Below are 12,145 nucleotides of genomic sequence, written 5' to 3' on the forward strand. Positions count from 1 at the left end.
CTTCTTTCTATCTCTATTGCTATGAACCTACCTACTTCCTCTCCCCCTTAAGGCTGCTGATTTCTTATAACTTTTGAAAATAAACTTTGCAAGGAGAATGCAGCTTTCAGAAGTAGACCTACAGCCTAAATAAGCGTCAGATAAGATTTTATCAACTTTCACTCCTTCCCTACTTTTAGGGCAAATCAATGTGTTTTGGATGCGATTATATTCCACACAAAAGTAGATCAAATAACACATATTTATGAATGAGAAACGCAGAAACGAAATTACATACATTTTTCAGAGAGGTGATTAATTTTGTAACTAAAAGTTAAATACAACATTGGATTCCCTGTTCAATGGTCTTTCCAAATATAAGGTTGCTACTGTTGCAATTGTTCTTCGGCTGTGCTCCTAGTGCCTGAACATAGCTCTAGGCAATATATAAAAGCTCGAGGATTGTTTTTAGATCAGTATTGTTTGGCATTTACAACCAAGTATTGATGAGAAATAAGTAAAGAAATAATGAAAATAAAAAAAAAAACAAAAAACGAAATACTCAAAATTATATGTTTGGAGCCAACTGAGACATGTGCTCTTAAAGGATGTTTCTTTAATAGTAATAGCAAATAGTAAAATTTAGTTGTACACAAAAATAAAAAGATTAAGAGTAAATTTTATAGATAAAGGAGACACAGGATGTTACCTAGCTATGGTGAAAGGGCACCTTTGTATGGAATTTCTCGTTCAGGTATTGCTTTATCATTTACGTTAGATTCGGTTAAAATACTTATTTGGATGCAAAAAAATTAATTTTCTTAAAATTATTACTTAAATTTAGAAAAACAGGCTCAAGCCCAAATAAATGACAATTTTTGCCTAAGTTAAGACTTGATTTCTTTAATAGATTAAACTTGAAAAAACTTGTATTACACTAAAAACTGAAGCTTTGATGATGAAAATGAAATAGTAATTTGGTTGTTTAGTAGTTGTTTTGAAGGAGAATGTTACTATAATGGTATCATAATTTCCACTTTAATAGTGAACATCTATTCAAATAATCAATATATGATACAGTTTGAACTTATTTGGTATCGCGATATCGTACCTTGCTGAAAATCAAGGCATTTCTTTAGTCACTAAAGGGAGTCTATGCCTTCCAACATACGCGAAAGAAGAACAGTAAGCAAAAGGAGACAGTTGATTAATATGCGATGTATTATGCTACCTCTGCAAAGTTTTGGCATGTTACTTTTCTGCAATCCTACAAATAAAGTTTCTTTGTAAATTAATAATTTTGTCTTTTGACTTAGTTAAGCATTCTTTAAAGTCTCACTTTAATACCATTTGCCTTTTCAGAGCCACTTATGTTAAAACATACTCCATTTCTTTATAGTAAATCCTATGTGTAAACTATGAGCAAATTGCAGAAATTGAAATCCATTGGCTCAGGGCTTGTGGGGGTCATGCCATCCCTTGGGCAATAGTTATTGAACTTTTTGACTATTCTGAACAAAATGGTTATCTCAGCAAAATTCAAACAAATTCCAAATTTTGATCGGATTTGTTTGGGGGAGGGCAGCTGAAAAGGCCATGGGAGGGGGTCTGATTATGTAGTGGAAATTGAATTTAAAGGAAGATGTTATTCATACAAATTAGTGCCAATTCACAGAGATAGTGTCAAATCACAAATTGATTGTCACTAAATCACTGACCTAAAAAAACTTCTTTCCTTGAAGTTTTTTATCTTGAATATTTTGCATGTAATAAAAAATAGCCCTTAGTACATTTCAGTTAAGGGAAACAATATTCTATCCTCAAGGAGGTATGTGGGGGGGGCATCTGGCACCTAATGCTTAACTTATAACCTCTTTAGAAGGGCTGTCAAAAAGTTAGGCCCAATAATGCTATCATATTTATCTGTACTATTTTCAGCACTTTATTTGACATTTATTCTCGGAGGGGTGTGTGTTCCAAATGTTTTTTCCTAGATATAGATACATACTGTTTTGAGTTTTTTGACTTGTTTTGCTTGAAGCCGAAAAATTCTTTATGGGAATCCCCTTGTGTCTTGCTAATTTTATGCATAAACAATTTTTACCGCTAACTATTGTAATACTGATGCATGAATTAGGATCATGAAATTGAAGGATGAGAACTGGCAAAGCGTGGCGGACACACTAACGTTTACAAAGCATTTTGCAATAGTAACAGACGCACTTGATTCAGTTTTTAAACTTCTTTTGTATTTTTAGTAAAAGTACTCAAGTAAAAGTTATGATTTGCGGCTTGCATCTATAGGCTGTTTATTTATATTTATAGACGAAAAGCCAAACGAGGAAGCAGCAATTCCTGAACCAGCTGTTATCCGACCTGCACAAGTTCGAGCGGTGGGAGGGAGACATAATCAAGCACGTATGCGCGTAAGTGGTAAGTAAAGATACGAAAAAAATGATTTATAATTTAATGTATAGTTTCATTTAAGATATGTTCCTTATTGAGTACTAATGAATCCAATGCTTTCCATAGAAAAAAAGAATAAAAAGATGGCAGAACTCAAATTAAGACACAGCAAAATAGAATATAGCTTGTTTGGAATGTTTTTTCCTCCTTATATTCTTTGTTCTGCAGTTTCTTTATCATTTTTTTACTACTAATTTTGAGAATTGTACATTTAAAAAAGGGCTTTAAATTAGCAAGCTTTTGTCATAACTTACTAATAATGACTAGCTTATTGTAAGATATCTTGGCACATTAAGAATTTGCCATGTTATTAGCTCCTAAATTTTCTTCAAGTTTCTGTTTTGAATTTGGTAAATAACTTATGCATATTTGAAGATGTTCTAATCTTCATGAATGATATCAATAGCCCCTTGAAATGGTCTCGAAGGTACCCCAGGGAATTGTAATACCCACTTTAGAAGCCTATGGCCCGAAAAGCTATAAATTATTAATTTTGTAATATATTTATGACCCACCCATACCAAAAGACTATGAAGATGAAGTACAATAAGGAAAAAAGCACACAAAATGAAAAAATACAATAAAGGAAAAAGTCAGATAAGAAGTGGAGAGAGGATAAATACGCATAAAAGAAACCAGAGAGTTTCCCATACCCTATCTCCAACTTTGAAATGTCGGTTTTCGTCTAAGGTGGAGGATAAAGAAGGTAGTTACAAAATTAAAAATAGTTTATAAAGATTCTATTTAAATTACTATTCTTAAGAATAGGAAAAAGACTTAAAGCATAAAGTACAGAATGGTCCCAGAAAGGGAGCAAACTTTGGCAAGAACATCTCTTTTATATTTTCCTCTATTTTCAACAGTCTTTGCATAATATCCTATTTTTTTTTCTGTCTTTTTTTCTTTTTTGCTAATATTGACAATAGTCCGATGATGATTCTCGGAACATTATCACTTATAGAGATACCAATCCATCAGGCACAATCCGCAGGCTAAATAGTGAAATTATCATAATGAAGGGGAGTAGCAGCAATATAGGGAAGAAACTCGCATTTTTTTTGTTTATATCAGACAGTTCAAGGTAACGAACTGTAAGTAAGGAGCAACCCGGCTCAATAGTAACCGAAACTCTAAAAAACGGAATTTTGATACCAATAGATAAATCAAAAGAATCGGATTTTTATGCTGATTTTAAATATATAAGTTTCATCAAGTTTAATATAACCCATCAGAAGTTGCGAGCTGGAAAAAAATTTCCTTATTCTCGAAAAAAGGGGGAAACACCCCCTAAAAGTGACAGAATATTAATGGAAATCAAACCATCAGATTCAGCGTAACAGAATTAACAGAAATTCAGCGTTTCAAGCTCCTATCTGCAAAAATGGGGAACTTTGTATTTTTTTTTGCCAGAAGAAAGATCAGGGATGCGTTTTTTTTTTTTTTTTTAGGGGTCATCGTATCGATCAAGTAGTCCTAGAATATCGTGAGAAGGCTCATTCGAACAGAAATTAAAAGTTCTAGGGCCCTTCTTAAGGGACCAAAAAAATTAGAGGGCAACTTGGCCCCCTCCCACGCTCATTTTTTCCCCAAAGTCACCCAATCAAAATTTTGAGATAGCCACTATGTTCAGCATAGTCGAAAATCTAATAAATATGTCTTTGAGGATGACTTAGTCCCCCACAGGTCCCGGGGGAAGGGCTTCAAGTTATGAACTTTACTCATTGTTTACACATAGTATTGGTTATTGGGAAGTACACAGACGTTTTCAGGAGGGATTTTTTTAAGGGGGGGGGGGGTCGGCGGAGGGGATTACGTGGGAGGAAGTTTTCTTGGGGGAAGGGACATTTCTATGAATGGGCGTCGGATTTCCCAGCATTATTTAAAAAAATGATCAGAAATAAAATAAAAAAAAGTTTTTTCAACTGAAATTAAGGAGCAACATTAAAACTTAGAACAAACAGAAATTATTACGTATATGAGGGGGCTCGCCTCCTAGTCACTATCTCGCTCTTTATGCTAAATTTTTTTTAGTACTTTCAAAAGAGCTATCTATTCTAATCAAACGGCCTTTATGATTCAGGGATCTGTGATTCGAACAAAATTCGAACTTTAGCGTAAAGAGCGAGGTATTGACTTGGAGGTGAACCACCTCATATACGTAATAATTTCTTTTTGTTTAAGTTTTAATGTTTCTTCTTACTTTCAGTTGAAAAAACTTGTTGTTTTTATTTAATCTAGAGAAAAACCGGTACCAGAAATTGCAGGAGAAACAGTAGCATCCATTTTTAAGAAACCATTTTTAGAACCGCTAATCAGAAATAGGTCCTCCGCATAAACAAGGTAAGAAACATCAGCAAATTCAAAAAAGAAGGTATCTTAGCAATAGAAATACTAAATACTAGAAATGTGAATCTTAAAAAGGGCAGGAAGTAAGATCATTCCCTTCCTTGTTTCTGTTTCCGCCCTTATAATAGTGCCAAATGCATATGTTAGTGGAAGAAACGAATTTGAGTGCCAAAATTTTAGAAGCTTTATAATAGAAAGGCTAACCCCAGGAAGGTTCTTATCCATGAATTTTTGTTCGGGGTGGGGATTACAAAAGGATTTTTTTCGGGGGGGGGAGGGGTTACAATTTTTTTAATCGCATGAATTTTTTTATATTCATTTTTTTACGTTTTTATGATTCGGACAAACATTTCGGGGGGGGGGGTTAAACTCTCTAACCCCCTCTCTGAATACAGCCTTGACCCCAGGAATATAAAGATAAACAAAAAACCGACTGTGGAGACCACACTATCGAACATTTTCGAAAGGCCTATGTTACAAACATAGAGATCCCTTTTAAGAATTATCGAGAAGAAAAGAAGACAGAATCCTATATGTATGCTGCCAACCTACCCCATCACGAAGGCCTTTTTTAGTTAAAGAAGATAGAAGGGTATGCTCAGAAATCTTGCTAATACTGCAACAAACAATAGGTCTATACGAAGAACGTTCGAATGGTGACTTACCTTTTCTTTAATTGATAAATTTAAATGTCTCCGGTATACTTGGAGTACATAAACACATTTGATAAAGAAGCTGAAGGTAAGACATAAGGTAGATACAATTAGTCTGACGGCAAAGCTTAAAAATACCCTCACTATCATCTATTGATTCAGATTTTAAAGTGTTTACAGCTTCGATAACAAAATAAATAGACATAGGCATGACATGGCGTTCAGAAAGGTAACACTTAAAAGAGGGGAAGAAGGCGAGTATATAAAGAATCCACTGAATAATCAAGCGTCGAAAAATTGAAGAATAGTATTTATACACTAGGTGCAGTCGCAGATCCAGAAGGTGGTTTTATGGGTATTTGACCCCCCTCAGAAAGTCGGAAGTTGCACTAATTATAGGGTTACAGTGGCAAAAGATATCGAAGGGAGAGCCTAAGTTTTGTTGATGTCCCCCCCCCCCTCAAACATTAATACTATATCTACCCCTGTGCCAATCCCACAGTAGGGGACAATTGTAGTTGTAATAGTAATTTTAATTTACCAGAGTTACTAACTTTTTGCGAATTTTTTCTTCTCACAGGAAAATCCATCCCGCAATAGAGTTCTGACCTCAGATAATGTTTATATCATTTTTAATTCTGTCCATTTTCTATAAAAGACAATGAATATGAAGAAGTATGAGTGACCTGACTTTGTTTGTCCACTGAATGATAAAATTGACACGGAAAATGGTAAGTGCAACTCTAAATAATTACTCTTTGGATTAGGCTTATTTGAATCTTTCTTATAAGCTGATGCCTTAGCATAACAAAGAAATAGACTCGTAAAAAGTTTCAAAGCCCTTCATTGTTGACATTGTATGCATTAATATCCTTTTTTTCCTTATCCAAACAATCGGAGGGGAAATTTTCTGGATTTTTTCCGGCGTGCTTCATTGTATGAAATTTACCAAGAGAATATAATATTTTCATGAGTGAAGTTTGTTTTTTGGATGCATCACTTGAGCTGTCGCTCTTTTCAATTTCTCTCGTTCCTTCTCGTCCTGTGATATATGAAACGCATCTTTGAACAATAGATCTAAATAAAGTGTTTTAATGGAATATAAGGGATAAAAAAGAAAAAAACAAACAACAAGGACGATTCCAAAGTTTTCTACTTTAAACGTCATTGGTATTTTGGCATAGTTTCAGATATATGCTTCTGATGGAATCATTAGCACTGTGTATAAACCTCTTAAGAAACATAAGGGCGTTTCAGCTTACCGTTGAATAGCTTTGTGTTTCTGTCTCTAACTGGGTTTAGGTTTTTAGCATCTCAGTATTTTCATTTTGCGATAATTCAAAACTTAATTATATTTTCTTTTTCCAGCTGCTAGACGAAGGGAATTAGAAGGATTAGATGAAGAATTATCCGAAAGTGAAGAGGAGGGCCCGAAAGTTGAAATCCCTGAAGGCGTTAAAGTGGGCAAGAAAAAGTTGGCAAAACTAGAAGCAAAGGCAGAGAAAAGGAAAATGAGAGAAGTAAGTTATGGAGTCTTGCAGTATTAGTTTTTTGAAGTTCATTCTACAGGTCTATTATTTTTCTTGTACCGTTAGAAGATCGGAATAGAGAGCGCTTTATTACATATTTACGTGAAAAAAGCAGCAATCAAATATAAATGCAAAGAATGCATTATTAGTATGCTTTTTTCATTTGATCGAACTGTTTATTTAATGGAAAAAGAGTTACTTAAAGAACGGGAACTATTGACACTGCTGGATCGATATAATAGGAAGCTACTTGGACTAGTGCTACTGTATTTTCGTGAATGTTTTATCGGACAGCCTACTTATGAACCTTTAAGGTTTCTTCACATTGAGAACGTAAGACTTTACGTTAAGTTCAGTTCTAAGGCTGTTATATTTCATGTTACGGGTCTTATATTTATGTTCCTGCACATCGAAAATCTTCCCTCCACATGGCAACGTTAATTTTCAGTGCTACGCATGGAAAAAAGTGATTTTCCTTGTTGTTCAAGGAGGGGGGCTGTAATTTCCCCATTCTAGGTTTTCGACCGTACTGATTCCAATGGTACACTTTTCATTTTGATCTGACACCATTTACGAGGTTTCAGACTCTTTTGAAATAACTATAAAATTCGTTTCGCAATAAACATTTACTTTTAAGACGAACCGAAATAATAGTTACCATTTCTGAATTAGTGTGAGATGGCAATTTTTTTCACTAGGTAGTTTTTTCTAAACATGTTTTTTCATCTTTTGGATACTATGGGCAGAGGTTTGCTCTTTAGTCATCTCCGTGGTTATAGCAATCCAACGTTAATCTTCTGGAAGTTTACACTGGCAAAGGGAAAGGGTACTGCGTGGCAGTTTCTAAATTTTTTAATGTTTTCTTTTTAGTTACAGTTGCATGGCATCCATGTCTTTTTACATATTTTTATTTACTTTATGTTAAAAAGCGTCTCTTTACCTTGTTTTTCACCATCTCTCGTAGAACTAAGATACCTAATTATGGCTATTAGAATATTTTTTTTTTCAAAGAAAATCCAGAACCAGTTACTACATTTCAAAACAAAGCCATAAAAATGTCAAAACTATTTTCTCATATCACGTTTTTACTCTGGTACTAGTGTTAATATTGTTAATTATTTATATTACTAGAATTTTGTTGTTTTTCAGACCTACTAGCCATTTTTTCATATAATTTAATGCCTAGCTTAAAAAGAAAAAACATGTGTATCACCTTTCTAAAAGATTTAAATAACATTCGGTTTCTTGTTGTTCCTTTTCTAATTTTTCAAAATATTTGGAAATGGTCTTATTTAATGCTTGCAGAATCTTGCAAAGGAAAGACTAAGTTTCTTTGCGAGGTTGCGAAAACAAAGAAGCAAAAAATTGTGCTACTCTTCAGGTTAACTTGTGAAATTTATGGTGAACTCCCATAAAAATCAGAATATTCACTACTACTTATGTCATTCTTCTAGTAACTTTTTATATGTCTTACTAGTGAGCTGAGTCAGTGCAGTAAGGCGGTAGAACATCCTCACTTTTATTTTTTATCCCTTACAGTATATGAAATTGTGAAATCTTAAACGCTTTGAGGATTTTATGAGTAAAAAAGAAATAAGTATTCATTGTTGATGGGTTTTTGCAATCCTTCAAATCTCCATATAGCCACCTGCCTTCAAGCACCCCTCTCAAACTTCTGGGGAAAATAAACGTGATTTGAACGTTTATAATCCATCCCAATGGGATTATCTTTATCCATTATCTCGTTTTGATCCTTGAAAGGAAAATTTCTATACATCTGTTTGCTTTGAGCGTTTTCCTTTTAAAAAATAGGCGATTTTGAATAAAAGTACTTCATTAGTTCCTCTTGAACTCAAACCAGGTGAATTCCGAAGGAAGAGGGTAGTGGAATGTCCTTAACAAGATTTTGCGGAGCTTTAAAAATGCGGTTTCTCTTTCTATTTAAGTCTGTAAGCATGGAACCAGAGTTTTCAGCATATTCAGACCTTGGGCTGAACCAGTTCGCACCTAAGAATAGATACCAGGACGATTGGTTATTTTTTTTGTATATTTATGTAAAATTTTAATAAGTTTTACGAAAAGTATTGCATCTTTGTGAATGTTTGGCATGCCAGACGAGATGATGTCATTGGCCCAATATAGCCCGTACATTTGGATCAGACACAATCGACTTGGAACGACAAAAGTCATATCATTTTGAAGGATTGTTTAAAAAGAGAAAAGAGGGTAAAAGAAACATTTTACCATATCCTCCTAAAGTTCATTGACATTAACTGGACCTTATCTAATGTGTGTTTTCAAAGCTCTTCTGCGTCACTAACGCGCTCCGAGTATTCTATAGATAAGTTAAAAGTTAACCTAGACTACTATTTTTCTATATTGTCGTTAACAATTAATATGGATGTGTTGGATCATAGAGATAGTAAATAATGCCGTTTGAAAATAGTACCGATTGTTCAAGTGGTTGCACAGCCATTGGAAGTGTTTGGGGTTAAGACCCGTTTTCAAAAACAGATCAAGTACACACATATGCTTGTGATTATGTGTATACATTTGCAATAAAAATACCCTTTTCTGAGTTCTGTTTTAAGAATTCGGTATCCAAGGCCATTTTGTTTTTTTAGTTTTTTTTTATATTGAGTGTTTTTAACCAATATGTATATTTTCTTCTTTTTTTTTTTATATCACCTACCTATTTAATTTTCTCTTGTATTTTTCAGTAACGTATTTTGTAATGAATATATCTAGTACCGCATGATAAATACGTTTCCTGAATTGTTTATTATCATCGCAATTGTCCCTCTTGGGGAAAACTGTTAGCCTCGATAGAATATTCACGAGTATTCAAGGAATTTCTTGAGAACGTGTATATATTATGTCAGTTTACAAAGTACGAGTGACAGGAGCTTCAGTATCAGTTAAAGTGGAAAGCAGTCTATTCCTTCCTGTTCAAATTGAACGAAATATTGTGGAACCCGTAAAATGTAAAACAATTGGTTACAGTAAGAGACCTTGAAACTTACTGTTCGTCCATTAGAAGTCACAGATTTAGGTTGAGATTCTGATTGAGTGTGTCCTAGAAACGAGAAACTTTCTCCCTTGTCTTATCCATTAGTACCACTATGACACAAAAGCTCCGAAAACTTTACTTTTTCAACATTTTTTCCTTGTGGGAAGCGATTGCAAGTTGCATTATTAATGTCACGAGTATTAGTGTTTGGGGGCACTCCTATGTCAGTTTGGTAAGTTATAATAAACTTTTATAATTTAACGTTGTAAAATGACATAATTTATAAATTGACTATTTTCCCAAAATGGATTTCCCTCCCAAAGTTAAATTTTGCCCAAACCCTAGGTGTGACTAGCAATAGGGAATTTCTTTTAAAAAGGATTTTTTTTTTCACAAAGTGCTTAGGACGCTAGTGTCTTCATAACTATTTTATCGCTTAAGCCTAAGGAATTTGCCCTGCTTTAATGCTCTAATCGACGCTGGGTTTTGTCTAGACCCTCCTTAATTCCTTATCTTGCGCACATACGTTGCTGAAAGTAGAACCTCCATGGATACATGATTAATGACAGTACTGAAAATATCATAGGAACCATTACTGCTATTTATTTTCACTTTAGACTATTTTTAAATAGATATAAGGTAAAATTTTCATGATATTATGCATAGAAAAGCTTTTTAGCCGTTATTTATGCAGTGTTATATCTCCAGTTTTAGAGGATTTGAAGCTTAATGATTTTTTTGGTTTTACATAAGACATCTATTTTAAGTGTTCTTCCTGCTGTTCTACTGTTCACATAAGATCGAAAAATAACCAGAAGAATAATATAAATGATATTATATACTACCGTATAATAGAAATCGTAAAAATTCTGAAACTTAATGAAGGGGGAGGGAGTGGCATAAGGCTGGAACCCCTCCGCCCTGTTACGGCCGTACTTGGAACTAGCACGTTTTACTTGCTTTAAAAATCAACAGTTTACCTTCATATCCGTAGCTAACGTTGCTTCAAACATCGATAATGCTCTATTCTCCGGTGAGCCTGTCCATGTAGTTTCAGTTTTGAATGAGTTTTTGTGTAGTTATCATATTTCTATTAACGTGAGTATTCCAGTATCTAGTTCTCCAAGGACCTCCCTACGTTCTAAATGGTCTGTCAGGAAATGGTCTTGGAATATTACCGACGTAGGACTTTTCTGGAAAGTTTGTGATGATATTTTGACTAAAATAAAAGTTCCCTACCACCTCCTTCAATCTTCTTCTGCAGTTAGGGACGATCCTGAGCTTCGCTTACAGCTTAATCTATATTGTGAACAAATTATTCATGCTATTAGATATGCTGATCATGCAGCTGTACCTGTTCGCAAGTCTCGAGCGAAAACGGAAAAATTTGGTTGGTCTTGAAATCCAATTTTAGTTAGTGCTTGTTCCCAGGCTAAAGTATGTTTGCGTGTATGGAAAGAGTGTGATAGGCCTACAGTTGATGTTGTAAATGCCGTTAAAACCCCTGATAGACCGCAGGCTAAAAAGTTTGATGATGAAATTAAGTGTTTTTTGAACAGTCGAGCTAGATCCGAGCAGGTAATCGTTGGAGGTAATTGATTAAAGACGTTATACCGAAGCTTAGAAAGAAGTCTTTTGTGGGTCAGATGGAATTTGTGTTCGCCATTTTGAGTTTGGCAGCGATTACCTTTTTGACCATATCGCTTTACTGTTCCAGATGATTTTTACAGTAGGATTTGTGCCCCATTGCTTGTGTGTTAGTGTTGTAACTCCGGTTCTGAAAAAAGGGAAACCGCTTTCTCAATGTTCATCAATGTTCCTTACAGTTTCTAGTGTGTTTTCAAAGATTTTTGAGTTGTTGATTGTTGATCATACTCGACAACAGTGTGTCATGCCTCCTTTTCAGTTTGGGTTTCAACCACGTCTCGATTGCTACCACGCTTTAAGGAGTTTGTGTACACTATTAAAGGATGCTGAAAGGTCAGATTTCCCTTTGGCTATTGGCGCATATGATATTAGTAATACTTTCGGATCTTTAATTCATTCTTAGACTATTCATAAGATATTAAAAAGGGGGGTATCTGTTGGTGTAGTTCGACCTCTTTATTGTATGTATAGACATCTCCGAGTACATCTAAAGATTTGATCCTTGCTTCTTTCTT

At 34.4% G+C, this 12,145-nt stretch overlaps 1 protein-coding gene across 1 annotated transcript in view; it reads left to right on the forward strand.

Annotated features, from left to right (window-relative positions):
- Positions 1-12,145, forward strand: part of Ddrgk1 (DDRGK domain containing 1) — a 167,044-nt gene that overhangs the window by 21,335 nt on the left and 133,564 nt on the right. The window contains exons 2-3 of the mRNA XM_089087591.1: positions 2,305-2,412; positions 6,813-6,964. Coding sequence (XP_088943717.1) covers positions 2,305-2,412; positions 6,813-6,964 — 260 coding nt within the window. The remainder of the gene's footprint in view (positions 1-2,304; positions 2,413-6,812; positions 6,965-12,145) is intronic.

The sequence above is a fragment of the Artemia sp. Qi Xiang Cuo genome, chromosome 4 (genome assembly GCF_049724085.1).
Source record: "Artemia sp. Qi Xiang Cuo chromosome 4, ASM4972408v1, whole genome shotgun sequence".
Lineage (NCBI taxonomy): Eukaryota > Metazoa > Arthropoda > Branchiopoda > Anostraca > Artemiidae > Artemia > Artemia sp. Qi Xiang Cuo.